This window comes from Molothrus ater, chromosome 6 (genome assembly GCF_012460135.2).
Source record: "Molothrus ater isolate BHLD 08-10-18 breed brown headed cowbird chromosome 6, BPBGC_Mater_1.1, whole genome shotgun sequence".
Lineage (NCBI taxonomy): Eukaryota > Metazoa > Chordata > Aves > Passeriformes > Icteridae > Molothrus > Molothrus ater.
The window spans coordinates 26,780,262-26,800,343 of record NC_050483.2 but is presented as its reverse complement, the minus strand read 5'-3'; the positions used below and the strand labels follow the sequence as shown (position 1 = coordinate 26,800,343).

The 20,082-nt window shown below is 64.5% G+C and overlaps 1 protein-coding gene across 1 annotated transcript; it reads right to left on the bottom strand.

Annotated features, from left to right (window-relative positions):
• Positions 1-600: 600 nt before the first annotated feature.
• On the bottom strand, positions 601-17,039 carry LOC118687334 (uncharacterized). Its single transcript, XM_054515224.1, has 30 exons — positions 16,942-17,039; positions 16,569-16,693; positions 16,296-16,419; positions 16,025-16,131; positions 14,901-15,060; positions 14,279-14,403; positions 14,006-14,129; positions 13,735-13,841; positions 12,620-12,779; positions 11,998-12,122; positions 11,725-11,848; positions 11,454-11,560; positions 10,330-10,489; positions 9,708-9,832; positions 9,435-9,558; positions 9,164-9,270; positions 8,040-8,199; positions 7,418-7,542; positions 7,145-7,268; positions 6,874-6,980; positions 5,750-5,909; positions 5,128-5,252; positions 4,855-4,978; positions 4,550-4,690; positions 3,419-3,619; positions 2,838-2,962; positions 2,565-2,688; positions 2,294-2,400; positions 1,170-1,329; positions 601-1,045 (listed from the first exon to the last, which is right to left on the bottom strand). The coding sequence occupies exons 1-30, from the start codon at positions 17,037-17,039 to the stop codon at positions 601-603; spliced, it is 4,230 nt and encodes a 1,409-aa protein (XP_054371199.1).
• Positions 17,040-20,082: the final 3,043 nt, after the last annotated feature.

Genomic DNA, 20,082 nt, shown 5'->3' with positions numbered 1-20,082 from the left:
CCAGAAATTTTTTTGGAGCTTTGTCTTCCGTAGTCAACTAAGCAGAAACATTATTCAGAACTTCTGACTCATACAGAAATAAATAAGTACCACCAAGACCCCAAAGTCCATGCAAGGAGGTTCCAATGGAAGCGTTTGAAACCAATGAGTCTGGACTTTGCAGGATGGGTCATCTATTGCCATACATGTTGATTTGAAGAAAATAACAGTACAGTTCAGAAGTTCTTCCACATTGTTAATCACGTCACAGTGTTCGGACACATATAGCCCCGAAAATGATCACATGTCGGTGCTTTTATTAAAGAGCTCTGGGTGTCAAGGGTATTCAACCCAAATCTGACTCTGACCATACATCCGAGATGAACATGTTTTTATGTTCTATTGTTATAAAACTTTCACATTAATTATTAAACTTATATTGTTCTATTGTATACACAGATTTCAGTCTATGTATAGACATATAGACATAAGGTGCCGGTCTGCCAGGAGGACTCAGCCACTGGGTTGGCACTGTGGCCTGCAAATGCGTCCTATGGGCTGCTCTGCAATGATGGCACCCACCGAGGAGGGCCCGCTGCGTGCCCACAGAAGCCTCGATAGTCATGCCTGCAGTGAGACTCTGTTTCGAATGCCGTACTCACCCAGGCATGGAACACATGACATCCACCATTTCCTACTGTCGCTGAGCCCAAGGGTGACAGCACTGCTATGCCCCAAAGAGGCACACACCCGCCCGGCCTGCCCCGAACTCTCCTTCCTCAGCCCCAACCGTGGCAAGGCAGACCGTGGCGCCCCATGCAGCCCGCCAGGGTGGGGACAGGAGCCGAGCGCCGGCTGGTGAAGTGGAGGTAGCACCACAACGAGGACCCACCTGCCGCAGGCAGCGGCCCTGAGGAAGCAAGCGCCCAGGGCCAGTGCGGACCCTGCATGGGATCGGACCCTCAGAAGCTTGTAGAAAACAGGGACTCCAGTGCCAATCCCAAAGCTTGGCCAATTGGCTGCGCAAAGGGGGCCGCAGTTGTACCAGCCCCAGGCCTGTGAAAGACTGGGGCCAGAGACACCCACCGGATTACAGGGGGTCCCTCCAACCCCCCGCCGAGGCCAGGGGACGCACAGAACCCCACTTACGGGGCCGCCCCCTGCTGCCCGGCACCCCCCAACAAGCTTACGGAGCACAGGCGCCGGCCTGCGCCCCACTTAGGGACAGGCCGGAGCCCGGCCGCAGCGCAGCACGGCCACACAGCCGTCTGCAAGCCCCGGGAGCCTCCTCTACGAGGCCGCCAGCCCTGTGGCGCCAGCCCGAAGCAGTGCCAAAGGCGGGAGCGTGCCCTGCGGCACAGCACTTCGGCAAGCTGCCCCCTGGCAAAGGCCTGGGAGCGCTCCTTCCTGTTGCCTGGCTAAAGGAGCCTCCCCAGCCCTGCTTACAGGGACCTGGGCGGGGCTGCTCCTGGGGACAAAGGGTGCCGCCAAGGTCCTGACACGTGCCCCGAGTACAGGGCCCGCACGCTGGCAGCTCACCAGCACGACCGGCAGCGTGGGCGCACGCCCTGGCCCTGGCTACAGGCGGCTCACGCTGCCCACGCTGCCGCTAAGCGGCTTCGCGCCGTCCTCAGAAAGCAGGGGCGAGGCCGGATGCTTTCCCCACCCGTGCATTTTGGGCACCCGCCTGTGGCTGCACAGAGCTCCTCTTTCCCTCCTGGGAAGTCTAGGCTACACTGCTCTGTTTCTAAAGCACAAACACACTTCCTCACTCACTCACACCAACTAAGGGGAAGACAGGGGAGGGGGAGGCAGGGGAGGGGGAGACAGGCCCAGAAGAGGGAGCAAGTTCTGTGCAGCCAACCTACTCTAGGGAGCCATTCCTAATGCTGAGCGGGAGAGGAAAGCATCAGACCTGCCCTTGCACTGAGAGAAGGCCACAGGGGCCCCGACGCGCTGAAGCGCTTCAGGACCGGCACCAGGGACACGAGCTGTGACACGCCCCGAGTACAGGGGGTCACGCTGGCCAGGGGCCAGCAGCAGGCAGAAAGCTGCCAGGCCTGGGGTAAAGCCCTGCCCTGCTTACAGGGTAGCTGGGCTGGGGGCCGGGAGAGCTCTGTTTCCCCCCTGCGGTGCGGAGACAGGGGCACTCAGCCTCCTTTACAGGCTTGCCCCTCTCTCCGGGCAGCCAAAGGAGCACAAGGGCAAAAGGCCCAAGCACAGCAAGGACCAGCCCTGCACACAGAGGGAGGTCGCCCAGCGCAAAGCCAGCCGCGGCACCCTGAAGGCGCCCTGGCCTGGAAAAGCCCTTTGCCCAGAGGGCCCCTCGCGTCCCTCTTCAGCTCCAGGCTCGCTCTTGCCTCGCCGTTCCACTCTTGAGCTCGAAGACGCTGCCGCTCTCGCCTCGTCCTCCCACGGCTTCTGCCAACGCACGACGACACACTCAGGCCCGGGAAGCTCCAGACCCTGTGCCTGCAGGGAACCGCCACCCAACAGCCCCATAGGGACACCCCCAACCAGCCACCCACAGGTCCTGGTCGGCCGCCCAAAAGCCTCACACATCAGCTCCAAGCGGCTGCTCTTACCTGGCTGCTGCACGCCTGAGCTCAAAGACGCCAAAGCTGAAGCTTGCTCTTGCCTCGCCGTTCCGCTCTTGAGCTCGAAGAGGCCGCTCCTGCGGCTCGCTCTTGCCTCGCTGTCCCGTGGCTTCTGCAAACGTCGACCCGGACGCAATCAGGCCTGAGGAGCACCAGCTGCCAAAGGGAACCGCCACCCAACAGCCCCACAGCCTGACCCTCGGGCCACCGCCCACGCAGCCCCCCAGCTGCCCAAAAGCCTCCAACTTCAGCTTGACTCACCGTCGCGACGTCCGGCGCCGTCCCACGCCGTGCTGGGAGCCGGGCCCTCTGGGCAAATGAAGCTGGGCACGCAAGGCAGCGGCCAAGAGGCTGCACCCCTGCTTACAGGGGGCTCAAGCCGCTGCCTGGACCGCAAAGTGCCCGGGACTCCAGAGCACTGGCCCCCACTTACAGGGCGGCTCTGGTCCCCAGGGCCTATGGAGGCTCCTTCTCTCCAGTTGCGGGGCGCTCCCCGCTAACGGGGCGGGCGCCCCACACAGGCTGCCAGCTGAAGGGAGCACAAAGGCTCCCAGACCCGCAGCCTGCTTACAGGCCGGTCCACACCCAGGGAGCCACAAAGCTCGGCCTTCCCCCAAGGCAACAGGAACCTGACTCTAGAGTCAGGCAGTCGAGCTCACAGCCTAAAGCCGAGGGGCCCGAGGGGCTGCCAGCCCAGCCCTGAGGACAGGGAGGGCACACGCCCGGCCCCATGACTCCTGGCCCCACGCCTCTGAAAGACCGGGGCCAGGGACACCCGCCTGATTACAGGGGGTCCCTCCAACCGCCCGCCGAGGCCAGGGGACGCACAGAACCCCACTTACGGGGCCGCCCCCTGCTGCCCGGCACCCCCGAACAAGCTTACGGAGCACAGGCGCCGGCCTGCGCCCCACTTAGGGACAGGCCGGAGCCCGGCCGCAGTGCAGCACGGCCACACAGCCGTCTGCAAGCCCCGGGAGCCTCCTCTACGAGGCCGCCAGCCCTGTGGCGCCAGCCCGAAGCAGTGCCAAAGGCGGGAGCGTGCCCTGCGGCACAGCACTTCGGCAAGCTGCCCCCTGGCAAAGGCCTGGGAGCGCTCCTTCCTGTTGCCTGGCTAAAGGAGCCTCCCCAGCCCTGCTTACAGGGACCTGGGCGGGGCTGCTCCTGGGGACAAAGGGTGCCGCCAAGGTCCTGACACGTGCCCCGAGTACAGGGCCCGCACGCTGGCAGCTCACCAGCACGACCGGCAGCGTGGGCGCACGCCCTGGCCCTGGCTACAGGCGGCTCACGCTGCCCACGCTGCCGCTAAGCGGCTTCGCGCCGTCCTCAGAAAGCAGGGGCGAGGCCGGATGCTTTCCCCACCCGTGCATTTTGGGCACCCGCCTGTGGCTGCACAGAGCTCCTCTTTCCCTCCTGGGAAGTCTAGGCTACACTGCTCTGTTTCTAAAGCACAAACACACTTCCTCACTCACTCACACCAACTAAGGGGAAGACAGGGGAGGGGGAGGCAGGGGAGGGGGAGACAGTCCCAGAAGAGGGAGCAAGTTCTGTGCAGCCAACCTACTCTAGGGAGCCATTCCTAATGCTGAGCGGGAGAGGAAAGCATCAGACCTGCCCTTGCACTGAGAGAAGGCCACAGGGGCCCCGACGCGCTGAAGCGCTTCAGGACCGGCACCAGGGACACGAGCTGTGACACGCCCCGAGTACAGGGGGTCACGCTGGCCAGGGGCCAGCAGCAGGCAGAAAGCTGCCAGGCCTGGGGTAAAGCCCTGCCCTGCTTACAGGGTAGCTGGGCTGGGGGCCGGGAGAGCTCTGTTTCCCCCCTGCGGTGCGGAGACAGGGGCACTCAGCCTCCTTTACAGGCTTGCCCCTCTCTCCGGGCAGCCAAAGGAGCACAAGGGCAAAAGGCCCAAGCACAGCAAGGACCAGCCCTGCACACAGAGGGAGGTCGCCCAGCGCAAAGCCAGCCGCGGCACCCTGAAGGCGCCCTGGCCTGGAAAAGCCCTTTGCCCAGAGGGCCCCTCGCGTCCCTCTTCAGCTCCAGGCTCGCTCTTGCCTCGCCGTTCCACTCTTGAGCTCGAAGACGCTGCCGCTCTCGCCTCGTCCTCCCACGGCTTCTGCCAACGCACGACGACACACTCAGGCCCGGGAAGCTCCAGACCCTGTGCCTGCAGGGAACCGCCACCCAACAGCCCCATAGGGACACCCCCAACCAGCCACCCACAGGTCCTGGTCGGCCGCCCAAAAGCCTCACACATCAGCTCCAAGCGGCTGCTCTTACCTGGCTGCTGCACGCCTGAGCTCAAAGACGCCAAAGCTGAAGCTTGCTCTTGCCTCGCCGTTCCGCTCTTGAGCTCGAAGAGGCCGCTCCTGCGGCTCGCTCTTGCCTCGCTGTCCCGTGGCTTCTGCAAACGTCGACCCGGACACAATCAGGCCTGAGGAGCACCAGCTGCCAAAGGGAACCGCCACCCAACAGCCCCACAGCCTGACCCTCGGGCCACCGCCCACGCAGCCCCCCAGCTGCCCAAAAGCCTCCAACTTCAGCTTGACTCACCGTCGCGACGTCCGGCGCCGTCCCACGCCGTGCTGGGAGCCGGGCCCTCTGGGCAAATGAAGCTGGGCACGCAAGGCAGCGGCCAAGAGGCTGCACCCCTGCTTACAGGGGGCTCAAGCCGCTGCCTGGACCGCAAAGTGCCCGGGACTCCAGAGCACTGGCCCCCACTTACAGGGCGGCTCTGGTCCCCAGGGCCTATGGAGGCTCCTTCTCTCCAGTTGCGGGGCGCTCCCCGCTAACGGGGCGGGCGCCCCACACAGGCTGCCAGCTGAAGGGAGCACAAAGGCTCCCAGACCCGCAGCCTGCTTACAGGCCGGTCCACACCCAGGGAGCCACAAAGCTCGGCCTTCCCCCAAGGCAACAGGAACCTGACTCTAGAGTCAGGCAGTCGAGCTCACAGCCTAAAGCCGAGGGGCCCGAGGGGCTGCCAGCCCAGCCCTGAGGACAGGGAGGGCACACGCCCGGCCCCATGACTCCTGGCCCCACGCCTCTGAAAGACCGGGGCCAGGGACACCCGCCTGATTACAGGGGGTCCCTCCAACCGCCCGCCGAGGCCAGGGGACGCACAGAACCCCACTTACGGGGCCGCCCCCTGCTGCCCGGCACCCCCCAACAAGCTTACGGAGCACAGGCGCCGGCCTGCGCCCCACTTAGGGACAGGCCGGAGCCCGGCCGCAGCGCAGCACGGCCACACAGCCGTCTGCAAGCCCCGGGAGCCTCCTCTACGAGGCCGCCAGCCCTGTGGCGCCAGCCCGAAGCAGTGCCAAAGGCGGGAGCGTGCCCTGCGGCACAGCACTTCGGCAAGCTGCCCCCTGGCAAAGGCCTGGGAGCGCTCCTTCCTGTTGCCTGGCTAAAGGAGCCTCCCCAGCCCTGCTTACAGGGACCTGGGCGGGGCTGCTCCTGGGGACAAAGGGTGCCGCCAAGGTCCTGACACGTGCCCCGAGTACAGGGCCCGCACGCTGGCAGCTCACCAGCACGACCGGCAGCGTGGGCGCACGCCCTGGCCCTGGCTACAGGCGGCTCACGCTGCCCACGCTGCCGCTAAGCGGCTTCGCGCCGTCCTCAGAAAGCAGGGGCGAGGCCGGATGCTTTCCCCACCCGTGCATTTTGGGCACCCGCCTGTGGCTGCACAGAGCTCCTCTTTCCCTCCTGGGAAGTCTAGGCTACACTGCTCTGTTTCTAAAGCACAAACACACTTCCTCACTCACTCACACCAACTAAGGGGAAGACAGGGGAGGGGGAGGCAGGGGAGGGGGAGGCAGTCCCAGAAGAGGGAGCAAGTTCTGTGCAGCCAACCTACTCTAGGGAGCCATTCCTAATGCTGAGCGGGAGAGGAAAGCATCAGACCTGCCCTTGCACTGAGAGAAGGCCACAGGGGCCCCAACGCGCTGAAGCGCTTCAGGACCGGCACCAGGGACACGAGCTGTGACACGCCCCGAGTACAGGGGGTCACGCTGGCCAGGGGCCAGCAGCAGGCAGAAAGCTGCCAGGCCTGGGGTAAAGCCCTGCCCTGCTTACAGGGTAGCTGGGCTGGGGGACGGGAGAGCTCTGTTTCCCCCCTGCGGTGCGGAGACAGGGGCACTCAGCCTCCTTTACAGGCTTGCCCCTCTCTCCGGGCAGCCAAAGGAGCACAAGGGCAAAAGGCCCAAGCACAGCAAGGACCAGCCCTGCACACAGAGGGAGGTCGCCCAGCGCAAAGCCAGCCGCGGCACCCTGAAGGCGCCCTGGCCTGGAAAAGCCCTTTGCCCAGAGGGCCCCTCGCGTCCCTCTTCAGCTCCAGGCTCGCTCTTGCCTCGCCGTTCCACTCTTGAGCTCGAAGACGCTGCCGCTCTCGCCTCGTCCTCCCACGGCTTCTGCCAACGCACGACGACACACTCAGGCCCGGGAAGCTCCAGACCCTGTGCCTGCAGGGAACCGCCACCCAACAGCCCCATAGGGACACCCCCAACCAGCCACCCACAGGTCCTGGTCGGCCGCCCAAAAGCCTCACACATCAGCTCCAAGCGGCTGCTCTTACCTGGCTGCTGCACGCCTGAGCTCAAAGACGCCAAAGCTGAAGCTTGCTCTTGCCTCGCCGTTCCGCTCTTGAGCTCGAAGAGGCCGCTCCTGCGGCTCGCTCTTGCCTCGCTGTCCCGTGGCTTCTGCAAACGTCGACCCGGACACAATCAGGCCTGAGGAGCACCAGCTGCCAAAGGGAACCGCCACCCAACAGCCCCACAGCCTGACCCTCGGGCCACCGCCCACGCAGCCCCCCAGCTGCCCAAAAGCCTCCAACTTCAGCTTGACTCACCGTCGCGACGTCCGGCGCCGTCCCACGCCGTGCTGGGAGCCGGGCCCTCTGGGCAAATGAAGCTGGGCACGCAAGGCAGCGGCCAAGAGGCTGCACCCCTGCTTACAGGGGGCTCAAGCCGCTGCCTGGACCGCAAAGTGCCCGGGACTCCAGAGCACTGGCCCCCACTTACAGGGCGGCTCTGGTCCCCAGGGCCTATGGAGACTCCTTCTCTCCAGTTGCGAGGCGCTCCCCGCTAACGGGGCGGGCGCCCCACACAGGCTGCCAGCTGAAGGGAGCACAAAGGCTCCCAGACCCGCAGCCTGCTTACAGGCCGGTCCACACCCAGGGAGCCACAAAGCTCGGCCTTCCCCCAAGGCAACAGGAACCTGACTCTAGAGTCAGGCAGTCGAGCTCACAGCCTAAAGCCGAGGGGCCCGAGGGGCTGCCAGCCCAGCCCTGAGGACAGGGAGGGCACACGCCCGGCCCCATGACTCCTGGCCCCACGCCTCTGAAAGACCGGGGCCAGGGACACCCGCCTGATTACAGGGGGTCCCTCCAACCGCCCGCCGAGGCCAGGGGACGCACAGAACCCCACTTACGGGGCCGCCCCCTGCTGCCCGGCACCCCCCAACAAGCTTACGGAGCACAGGCGCCGGCCTGCGCCCCACTTAGGGACAGGCCGGAGCCCGGCCGCAGCGCAGCACGGCCACACAGCCGTCTGCAAGCCCCGGGAGCCTCCTCTACGAGGCCGCCAGCCCTGTGGCGCCAGCCCGAAGCAGTGCCAAAGGCGGGAGCGTGCCCTGCGGCACAGCACTTCGGCAAGCTGCCCCCTGGCAAAGGCCTGGGAGCGCTCCTTCCTGTTGCCTGGCTAAAGGAGCCTCCCCAGCCCTGCTTACAGGGACCTGGGCGGGGCTGCTCCTGGGGACAAAGGGTGCCGCCAAGGTCCTGACACGTGCCCCGAGTACAGGGCCCGCACGCTGGCAGCTCACCAGCACGACCGGCAGCGTGGGCGCACGCCCTGGCCCTGGCTACAGGCGGCTCACGCTGCCCACGCTGCCGCTAAGCGGCTTCGCGCCGTCCTCAGAAAGCAGGGGCGAGGCCGGATGCTTTCCCCACCCGTGCATTTTGGGCACCCGCCTGTGGCTGCACAGAGCTCCTCTTTCCCTCCTGGGAAGTCTAGGCTACACTGCTCTGTTTCTAAAGCACAAACACACTTCCTCACTCACTCACACCAACTAAGGGGAAGACAGGGGAGGGGGAGGCAGGGGAGGGGGAGACAGGCCCAGAAGAGGGAGCAAGTTCTGTGCAGCCAACCTACTCTAGGGAGCCATTCCTAATGCTGAGCGGGAGAGGAAAGCATCAGACCTGCCCTTGCACTGAGAGAAGGCCACAGGGGCCCCGACGCGCTGAAGCGCTTCAGGACCGGCACCAGGGACACGAGCTGTGACACGCCCCGAGTACAGGGGGTCACGCTGGCCAGGGGCCAGCAGCAGGCAGAAAGCTGCCAGGCCTGGGGTAAAGCCCTGCCCTGCTTACAGGGTAGCTGGGCTGGGGGCCGGGAGAGCTCTGTTTCCCCCCTGCGGTGCGGAGACAGGGGCGCTCAGCCTCCTTTACAGGCTTGCCCCTCTCTCCGGGCAGCCAAAGGAGCACAAGGGCAAAAGGCCCAAGCACAGCAAGGACCAGCCCTGCACACAGAGGGAGGTCGCCCAGCGCAAAGCCAGCCACGGCACCCTGAAGGCGCCCTGGCCTGGAAAAGCCCTTTGCCCAGAGGGCCCCTCGCGTCCCTCTTCAGCTCCAGGCTCGCTCTTGCCTCGCCGTTCCACTCTTGAGCTCGAAGACCCTGACGCTCTCGCCTCGTCCTCCCACGGCTTCTGCCAACGCACGACGACACACTCAGGCCCGGGAAGCTCCAGACCCTGTGCCTGCAGGGAACCGCCACCCAACAGCCCCATAGGGACACCCCCAACCAGCCACCCACAGGTCCTGGTCGGCCGCCCAAAAGCCTCACACATCAGCTCCAAGCGGCTGCTCTTACCTGGCTGCTGCACGCCTGAGCTCAAAGACGCCAAAGCTGAAGCTTGCTCTTGCCTCGCCGTTCCGCTCTTGAGCTCGAAGAGGCCGCTCCTGCGGCTCGCTCTTGCCTCGCTGTCCCGTGGCTTCTGCAAACGTCGACCCGGACGCAATCAGGCCTGAGGAGCACCAGCTGCCAAAGGGAACCGCCACCCAACAGCCCCACAGCCTGACCCTCGGGCCACCGCCCACGCAGCCCCCCAGCTGCCCAAAAGCCTCCAACTTCAGCTTGACTCACCGTCGCGACGTCCGGCGCCGTCCCACGCCGTGCTGGGAGCCGGGCCCTCTGGGCAAATGAAGCTGGGCACGCAAGGCAGCGGCCAAGAGGCTGCACCCCTGCTTACAGGGGGCTCAAGCCGCTGCCTGGACCGCAAAGTGCCCGGGACTCCAGAGCACTGGCCCCCACTTACAGGGCGGCTCTGGTCCCCAGGGCCTATGGAGGCTCCTTCTCTCCAGTTGCGGGGCGCTCCCCGCTAACGGGGCGGGCGCCCCACACAGGCTGCCAGCTGAAGGGAGCACAAAGGCTCCCAGACCCGCAGCCTGCTTACAGGCCGGTCCACACCCAGGGAGCCACAAAGCTCGGCCTTCCCCCAAGGCAACAGGAACCTGACTCTAGAGTCAGGCAGTCGAGCTCACAGCCTAAAGCCGAGGGGCCCGAGGGGCTGCCAGCCCAGCCCTGAGGACAGGGAGGGCACACGCCCGGCCCCATGACTCCTGGCCCCACGCCTCTGAAAGACCGGGGCCAGGGACACCCGCCTGATTACAGGGGGTCCCTCCAACCGCCCGCCGAGGCCAGGGGACGCACAGAACCCCACTTACGGGGCCGCCCCCTGCTGCCCGGCACCCCCCAACAAGCTTACGGAGCACAGGCGCCGGCCTGCGCCCCACTTAGGGACAGGCCGGAGCCCGGCCGCAGCGCAGCACGGCCACACAGCCGTCTGCAAGCCCCGGGAGCCTCCTCTACGAGGCCGCCAGCCCTGTGGCGCCAGCCCGAAGCAGTGCCAAAGGCGGGAGCGTGCCCTGCGGCACAGCACTTCGGCAAGCTGCCCCCTGGCAAAGGCCTGGGAGCGCTCCTTCCTGTTGCCTGGCTAAAGGAGCCTCCCCAGCCCTGCTTACAGGGACCTGGGCGGGGCTGCTCCTGGGGACAAAGGGTGCCGCCAAGGTCCTGACACGTGCCCCGAGTACAGGGCCCGCACGCTGGCAGCTCACCAGCACGACCGGCAGCGTGGGCGCACGCCCTGGCCCTGGCTACAGGCGGCTCACGCTGCCCACGCTGCCGCTAAGCGGCTTCGCGCCGTCCTCAGAAAGCAGGGGCGAGGCCGGATGCTTTCCCCACCCGTGCATTTTGGGCACCCGCCTGTGGCTGCACAGAGCTCCTCTTTCCCTCCTGGGAAGTCTAGGCTACACTGCTCTGTTTCTAAAGCACAAACACACTTCCTCACTCACTCACACCAACTAAGGGGAAGACAGGGGAGGGGGAGGCAGGGGAGGGGGAGACAGGCCCAGAAGAGGGAGCAAGTTCTGTGCAGCCAACCTACTCTAGGGAGCCATTCCTAATGCTGAGCGGGAGAGGAAAGCATCAGACCTGCCCTTGCACTGAGAGAAGGCCACAGGGGCCCCGACGCGCTGAAGCGCTTCAGGACCGGCACCAGGGACACGAGCTGGGACACGCCCCGAGTACAGGGGGTCACGCTGGCCAGGGGCCAGCAGCAGGCAGAAAGCTGCCAGGCCTGGGGTAAAGCCCTGCCCTGCTTACAGGGTAGCTGGGCTGGGGGCCGGGAGAGCTCTGTTTCCCCCCTGCGGTGCGGAGACAGGGGCACTCAGCCTCCTTTACAGGCTTGCCCCTCTCTCCGGGCAGCCAAAGGAGCACAAGGGCAAAAGGCCCAAGCACAGCAAGGACCAGCCCTGCACACAGAGGGAGGTCGCCCAGCGCAAAGCCAGCCGCGGCACCCTGAAGGCGCCCTGGCCTGGAAAAGCCCTTTGCCCAGAGGGCCCCTCGCGTCCCTCTTCAGCTCCAGGCTCGCTCTTGCCTCGCCGTTCCACTCTTGAGCTCGAAGACGCTGCCGCTCTCGCCTCGTCCTCCCACGGCTTCTGCCAACGCACGACGACACACTCAGGCCCGGGAAGCTCCAGACCCTGTGCCTGCAGGGAACCGCCACCCAACAGCCCCATAGGGACACCCCCAACCAGCCACCCACAGGTCCTGGTCGGCCACCCAAAAGCCTCACACATCAGCTCCAAGCGGCTGCTCTTACCTGGCTGCTGCACGCCTGAGCTCAAAGACGCCAAAGCTGAAGCTTGCTCTTGCCTCGCCGTTCCGCTCTTGAGCTCGAAGAGGCCGCTCCTGCGGCTCGCTCTTGCCTCGCTGTCCCGTGGCTTCTGCAAACGTCGACCCGGACACAATCAGGCCTGAGGAGCACCAGCTGCCAAAGGGAACCGCCACCCAACAGCCCCACAGCCTGACCCTCGGGCCACCGCCCACGCAGCCCCCCAGCTGCCCAAAAGCCTCCAACTTCAGCTTGACTCACCGTCGCGACGTCCGGCGCCGTCCCACGCCGTGCTGGGAGCCGGGCCCTCTGGGCAAATGAAGCTGGGCACGCAAGGCAGCGGCCAAGAGGCTGCACCCCTGCTTACAGGGGGCTCAAGCCGCTGCCTGGACCGCAAAGTGCCCGGGACTCCAGAGCACTGGCCCCCACTTACAGGGCGGCTCTGGTCCCCAGGGCCTATGGAGGCTCCTTCTCTCCAGTTGCGGGGCGCTCCCCACTAACGGGGCGGGCGCCCCACACAGGCTGCCAGCTGAAGGGAGCACAAAGGCTCCCAGACCCGCAGCCTGCTTACAGGCCGGTCCACACCCAGGGAGCCACAAAGCTCGGCCTTCCCCCAAGGCAACAGGAACCTGACTCTAGAGTCAGGCAGTCGAGCTCACAGCCTAAAGCCGAGGGGCCCGAGGGGCTGCCAGCCCAGCCCTGAGGACAGGGAGGGCACACGCCCGGCCCCATGACTCCTGGCCCCACGCCTCTGAAAGACCGGGGCCAGGGACACCCGCCTGATTACAGGGGGTCCCTCCAACCGCCCGCCGAGGCCAGGGGACGCACAGAACCCCACTTACGGGGCCGCCCCCTGCTGCCCGGCACCCCCCAACAAGCTTACGGAGCACAGGCGCCGGCCTGCGCCCCACTTAGGGACAGGCCGGAGCCCGGCCGCAGCGCAGCACGGCCACACAGCCGTCTGCAAGCCCCGGGAGCCTCCTCTACGAGGCCGCCAGCCCTGTGGCGCCAGCCCGAAGCAGTGCCAAAGGCGGGAGCGTGCCCTGCGGCACAGCACTTCGGCAAGCTGCCCCCTGGCAAAGGCCTGGGAGCGCTCCTTCCTGTTGCCTGGCTAAAGGAGCCTCCCCAGCCCTGCTTACAGGGACCTGGGCGGGGCTGCTCCTGGGGACAAAGGGTGCCGCCAAGGTCCTGACACGTGCCCCGAGTACAGGGCCCGCACGCTGGCAGCTCACCAGCACGACCGGCAGCGTGGGCGCACGCCCTGGCCCTGGCTACAGGCGGCTCACGCTGCCCCTAAGCGGCTTCGCGCCGTCCTCAGAAAGCAGGGGCGAGGCCGGATGCTTTCCCCACCCGTGCATTTTGGGCACCCGCCTGTGGCTGCACAGAGCTCCTCTTTCCCTCCTGGGAAGTCTAGGCTACACTGCTCTGTTTCTAAAGCACAAACACACTTCCTCACTCACTCACACCAACTAAGGGGAAGACAGGGGAGGGGGAGGCAGGGGAGGGGGAGACAGGCCCAGAAGAGGGAGCAAGTTCTGTGCAGCCAACCTACTCTAGGGAGCCATTCCTAATGCTGAGCGGGAGAGGAAAGCATCAGACCTGCCCTTGCACTGAGAGAAGGCCACAGGGGCCCCGACGCGCTGAAGCGCTTCAGGACCGGCACCAGGGACACGAGCTGTGACACGCCCCGAGTACAGGGGGTCACGCTGGCCAGGGGCCAGCAGCAGGCAGAAAGCTGCCAGGCCTGGGGTAAAGCCCTGCCCTGCTTACAGGGTAGCTGGGCTGGGGGCCGGGAGAGCTCTGTTTCCCCCCTGCGGTGCGGAGACAGGGGCACTCAGCCTCCTTTACAGGCTTGCCCCTCTCTCCGGGCAGCCAAAGGAGCACAAGGGCAAAAGGCCCAAGCACAGCAAGGACCAGCCCTGCACACAGAGGGAGGTCGCCCAGCGCAAAGCCAGCCGCGGCACCCTGAAGGCGCCCTGGCCTGGAAAAGCCCTTTGCCCAGAGGGCCCCTCGCGTCCCTCTTCAGCTCCAGGCTCGCTCTTGCCTCGCCGTTCCACTCTTGAGCTCGAAGACGCTGCCGCTCTCGCCTCGTCCTCCCACGGCTTCTGCCAACGCACGACGACACACTCAGGCCCGGGAAGCTCCAGACCCTGTGCCTGCAGGGAACCGCCACCCAACAGCCCCATAGGGACACCCCCAACCAGCCACCCACAGGTCCTGGTCGGCCGCCCAAAAGCCTCACACATCAGCTCCAAGCGGCTGCTCTTACCTGGCTGCTGCACGCCTGAGCTCAAAGACGCCAAAGCTGAAGCTTGCTCTTGCCTCGCCGTTCCGCTCTTGAGCTCGAAGAGGCCGCTCCTGCGGCTCGCTCTTGCCTCGCTGTCCCGTGGCTTCTGCAAACGTCGACCCGGACACAATCAGGCCTGAGGAGCACCAGCTGCCAAAGGGAACCGCCACCCAACAGCCCCACAGCCTGACCCTCGGGCCACCGCCCACGCAGCCCCCCAGCTGCCCAAAAGCCTCCAACTTCAGCTTGACTCACCGTCGCGACGTCCGGCGCCGTCCCACGCCGTGCTGGGAGCCGGGCCCTCTGGGCAAATGAAGCTGGGCACGCAAGGCAGCGGCCAAGAGGCTGCACCCCTGCTTACAGGGGGCTCAAGCCGCTGCCTGGACCGCAAAGTGCCCGGGACTCCAGAGCACTGGCCCCCACTTACAGGGCGGCTCTGGTCCCCAGGGCCTATGGAGGCTCCTTCTCTCCAGTTGCGGGGCGCTCCCCACTAACGGGGCGGGCGCCCCACACAGGCTGCCAGCTGAAGGGAGCACAAAGGCTCCCAGACCCGCAGCCTGCTTACAGGCCGGTCCACACCCAGGGAGCCACAAAGCTCGGCCTTCCCCCAAGGCAACAGGAACCTGACTCTAGAGTCAGGCAGTCGAGCTCACAGCCTAAAGCCGAGGGGCCCGAGGGGCTGCCAGCCCAGCCCTGAGGACAGGGAGGGCACACGCCCGGCCCCATGACTCCTGGCCCCACGCCTCTGAAAGACCGGGGCCAGGGACACCCGCCTGATTACAGGGGGTCCCTCCAACCGCCCGCCGAGGCCAGGGGACGCACAGAACCCCACTTACGGGGCCGCCCCCTGCTGCCCGGCACCCCCCAACAAGCTTACGGAGCACAGGCGCCGGCCTGCGCCCCACTTAGGGACAGGCCGGAGCCCGGCCGCAGCGCAGCACGGCCACACAGCCGTCTGCAAGCCCCGGGAGCCTCCTCTACGAGGCCGCCAGCCCTGTGGCGCCAGCCCGAAGCAGTGCCAAAGGCGGGAGCGTGCCCTGCGGCACAGCACTTCGGCAAGCTGCCCCCTGGCAAAGGCCTGGGAGCGCTCCTTCCTGTTGCCTGGCTAAAGGAGCCTCCCCAGCCCTGCTTACAGGGACCTGGGCGGGGCTGCTCCTGGGGACAAAGGGTGCCGCCAAGGTCCTGACACGTGCCCCGAGTACAGGGCCCGCACGCTGGCAGCTCACCAGCACGACCGGCAGCGTGGGCGCACGCCCTGGCCCTGGCTACAGGCGGCTCACGCTGCCCACGCTGCCGCTAAGCGGCTTCGCGCCGTCCTCAGAAAGCAGGGGCGAGGCCGGATGCTTTCCCCACCCGTGCATTTTGGGCACCCGCCTGTGGCTGCACAGAGCTCCTCTTTCCCTCCTGGGAAGTCTAGGCTACACTGCTCTGTTTCTAAAGCACAAACACACTTCCTCACTCACTCACACCAACTAAGGGGAAGACAGGGGAGGGGGAGGCAGGGGAGGGGGAGACAGGCCCAGAAGAGGGAGCAAGTTCTGTGCAGCCAACCTACTCTAGGGAGCCATTCCTAATGCTGAGCGGGAGAGGAAAGCATCAGACCTGCCCTTGCACTGAGAGAAGGCCACAGGGGCCCCGACGCGCTGAAGCGCTTCAGGACCGGCACCAGGGACACGAGCTGTGACACGCCCCGAGTACAGGGGGTCACGCTGGCCAGGGGCCAGCAGCAGGCAGAAAGCTGCCAGGCCTGGGGTAAAGCCCTGCCCTGCTTACAGGGTAGCTGGGCTGGGGGCCGGGAGAGCTCTGTTTCCCCCCTGCGGTGCGGAGACAGGGGCACTCAGCCTCCTTTACAGGCTTGCCCCTCTCTCCGGGCAGCCAAAGGAGCACAAGGGCAAAAGGCCCAAGCACAGCAAGGACCAGCCCTGCACACAGAGGGAGGTCGCCCAGCGCAAAGCCAGCCGCGGCACCCTGAAGGCGCCCTGGCCTGGAAAAGCCCTTTGCCCAGAGGGCCCCTCGCGTCCCTCTTCAGCTCCAGGCTCGCTCTTGCCTCGCCGTTCCACTCTTGAGCTCGAAGACGCTGCCGCTCTCGCCTCGTCCTCCCACGGCTTCTGCCAACGCACGACGACACACTCAGGCCCGGGAAGCTCCAGACCCTGTGCCTGCAGGGAACCGCCACCCAACAGCCCCATAGGGACACCCCCAACCAGCCACCCACAGGTCCTGGTCGGCCGCCCAAAAGCCTCACACATCAGCTCCAAGCGGCTGCTCTTACCTGGCTGCTGCACGCCTGAGCTCAAAGACGCCAAAGCTGAAGCTTGCTCTTGCCTCGCCGTTCCGCTCTTGAGCTCGAAGAGGCCGCTCCTGCGGCTCGCTCTTGCCTCGCTGTCCCGTGGCTTCTGCAAACGTCGACCCGGACACAATCAGGCCTGAGGAGCACCAGCTGCCAAAGGGAACCGCCACCCAACAGCCCCACAGCCTGACCCTCGGGCCACCGCCCACGCAGCCCCCCAGCTGCCCAAAAGCCTCCAACTTCAGCTTGACTCACCGTCGCGACGTCCGGCGCCGTCCCACGCCGTGCTGGGAGCCGGGCCCTCTGGGCAAATGAAGCTGGGCACGCAAGGCAGCGGCCAAGAGGCTGCACCCCTGCTTACAGGGGGCTCAAGCCGCTGCCTGGACCGCAAAGTGCCCGGGACTCCAGAGCACTGGCCCCCACTTACAGGGCGGCTCTGGTCCCCAGGGCCTATGGAGGCTCCTTCTCTCCAGTTGCGGGGCGCTCCCCACTAACGGGGCGGGCGCCCCACACAGGCTGCCAGCTGAAGGGAGCACAAAGGCTCCCAGACCCGCAGCCTGCTTACAGGCCGGTCCACACCCAGGGAGCCACAAAGCTCGGCCTTCCCCCAAGGCAACAGGAACCTGACTCTAGAGTCAGGCAGTCGAGCTCACAGCCTAAAGCCGAGGGGCCCGAGGGGCTGCCAGCCCAGCCCTGAGGACAGGGAGGGCACACGCCCGGCCCCATGACTCCTGGCCCCACGCCTCTGAAAGACCGGGGCCAGGGACACCCGCCTGATTACAGGGGGTCCCTCCAACCGCCCGCCGAGGCCAGGGGACGCACAGAACCCCACTTACGGGGCCGCCCCCTGCTGCCCGGCACCCCCCAACAAGCTTACGGAGCACAGGCGCCGGCCTGCGCCCCACTTAGGGACAGGCCGGAGCCCGGCCGCAGCGCAGCACGGCCACACAGCCGTCTGCAAGCCCCGGGAGCCTCCTCTACGAGGCCGCCAGCCCTGTGGCGCCAGCCCGAAGCAGTGCCAAAGGCGGGAGCGTGCCCTGCGGCACAGCACTTCGGCAAGCTGCCCCCTGGCAAAGGCCTGGGAGCGCTCCTTCCTGTTGCCTGGCTAAAGGAGCCTCCCCAGCCCTGCTTACAGGGACCTGGGCGGGGCTGCTCCTGGGGACAAAGGGTGCCGCCAAGGTCCTGACACGTGCCCCGAGTACAGGGCCCGCACGCTGGCAGCTCACCAGCACGACCGGCAGCGTGGGCGCACGCCCTGGCCCTGGCTACAGGCGGCTCACGCTGCCCACGCTGCCGCTAAGCGGCTTCGCGCCGTCCTCAGAAAGCAGGGGCGAGGCCGGATGCTTTCCCCACCCGTGCATTTTGGGCACCCGCCTGTGGCTGCACAGAGCTCCTCTTTCCCTCCTGGGAAGTCTAGGCTACACTGCTCTGTTTCTAAAGCACAAACACACTTCCTCACTCACTCACACCAACTAAGGGGAAGACAGGGGAGGGGGAGGCAGGGGAGGGGGAGGCAGTCCCAGAAGAGGGAGCAAGTTCTGTGCAGCCAACCTACTCTAGGGAGCCATTCCTAATGCTGAGCGGGAGAGGAAAGCATCAGACCTGCCCTTGCACTGAGAGAAGGCCACAGGGGCCCCGACGCGCTGAAGCGCTTCAGGACCGGCACCAGGGACACGAGCTGTGACACGCCCCGAGTACAGGGGGTCACGCTGGCCAGGGGCCAGCAGCAGGCAGAAAGCTGCCAGGCCTGGGGTAAAGCCCTGCCCTGCTTACAGGGTAGCTGGGCTGGGGGCCGGGAGAGCTCTGTTTCCCCCCTGCGGTGCGGAGACAGGGGCACTCAGCCTCCTTTACAGGCTTGCCCCTCTCTCCGGGCAGCCAAAGGAGCACAAGGGCAAAAGGCCCAAGCACAGCAAGGACCAGCCCTGCACACAGAGGGAGGTCGCCCAGCGCAAAGCCAGCCGCGGCACCCTGAAGGCGCCCTGGCCTGGAAAAGCCCTTTGCCCAGAGGGCCCCTCGCGTCCCTCTTCAGCTCCAGGCTCGCTCTTGCCTCGCCGTTCCACTCTTGAGCTCGAAGACGCTGCCGCTCTCGCCTCGTCCTCCCACGGCTTCTACCAACACACGATGACACACTCAGGCCCGAGAAGCTCCAGACCCTGTGCCTGCAGGGAACTGCCACCCAACAGCCTCACTAGCTGAACTCTAAGCAAGGCAGCCAGAATTCGTTGCCCTTTTTTTTTGAAGAGAATTTTCTTTGGGTTGCTGTGTGGATTGATCCCTCCCTGAGTGTAGACACCCCTCAGTTCCCTCTCATACATTAGTAATGAGATTTTTGGTCCCTTTTTGGTACGGTTGTTTTTCATAAGGATTCATTGGTTAGTTTTTTTCTGTAGGTTTAATATAATCCGGGCTGCTTTCGGATAGGGCATTTTACTATGCTAGTTTTTATTGCGTCTTTATGGTAGAGGGATTACTTTTCATTGCGATACTTTTGAGTTGTTTTTACCTTAATAAATTACATCAGTTTACCTGAATCACTGTGGTTTGCAATGCTTGATTCTGAGTAAGAATCTTTAAAAAGATTCACTTACATCTTTCAAACCTCTTAGGCATAAACCTGTGATAAAGGTAGACGGTGGGATTCTATTACCCTTACCCAAGTTCCTCTCTGAGGAGTTTAGAAAGCAATGAGGCAGTATTCTGCACCTCAGGATTCATCAAGAAGGAGTTTCTAAGAGATTTTTTCTGCAGCTCCCACTATGCCCAAGACAATACCCTTCTAAAAACTTGGAGGCTTTCAGCTAAAAATATCACCTCTTTCCCTTTTAAACCATCCCAGATTGTCTATCAGAGATACTGCCTTCTACTGCTGTGTTGTAACAGATTCTCCCTAAAATGTGGTCATTTTTCCTTTCTAAAATACCCCAAATTCACCCGTCCAGAAAGCGTTAATTTTTTAGCCAGCTGTTTTAGCTAGATTACCTCAGGTTTTCTGAAGAGAAAGTCACTTGGGCACCCCCCAAAAGAAAACCCTGATTTCCCCCCCAAATCGTCCCCTAGCCATGTCCTATACGTCACCTAAGATTTTATCCCAAAAATGTTCTCTTCCCCATACACTCGTTCAGATTTTCCCTCCAAAATATCTCCTACAGATTAACACAGGTTTTGCTCCTCTAAAGTTCTCTACCATAGAAACTCCTTTTTTACTTTGATTTATTTCATTGCAGATTAACTGAGATTTCAAATAAAAAATGTTCCTCCTAGCTGTTTAAATTACCTCAGGTTTTATCACAAAATTTTCTCTGCCCCCCTCCCCAAAATACCTCAGACTTTGCCCCAGAAACCATTTTCTTCCGTAGTTATCCCCTGTAATTTTCTTGCAAAAAAAATATCTGCTCTATGACCTCAATAAATTACCGCAGCTTTTGTTCCCACACTACCAAATTTTACACAAGAATATTCACTCCTTGCCCCACAGGTGAAGCCAGGAAATTCCAGCATTGGTCCCCTCTGCAGTTCTTGCTGCCCCTGTGAGTTTCCTCCTCTCTACCCCTGGCAAACAGAAACACCGTGCAGGCGGGCCCTCCATTTCTCCTCTGTCTCACCCGAGGGCAGCTCGAGGGCGCCTTCTGGCCCGCGCATGTAACCCCGCCCAGCGACCCGCCCTCAGCGCTGAGGGGCCCGTGGTGCGAGGCCGCTGCTCCGGCCAGACACACCAGGTTTGAATTCCCGCCTCTGTGGCTGACAGAAGCGGCGGGGCAGGGCCATCGCG

Excerpts from the sequence above, each read along its gene's own strand:
- LOC118687334 (XM_054515224.1), bottom strand. The coding sequence starts at position 17,039 with ATGGGGCCGGGCGTGTGCCCTCCCTGTCCTCAGGGCTGGGCTGGCAGC. Across the intron at positions 10,490-11,453 it reads GGACGCGAGGGGCCCTCTGG|GGCACGCTCCCGCCTTTGGC; the intron begins GCAAAGGGCTTT and ends GCTGTGCCGCAG. Across the intron at positions 4,691-4,854 it reads CTCAGGCGTGCAGCAGCCAG|AAGCCGTGGGAGGACGAGGC; the intron begins GTAAGAGCAGCC and ends GTGCGTTGGCAG.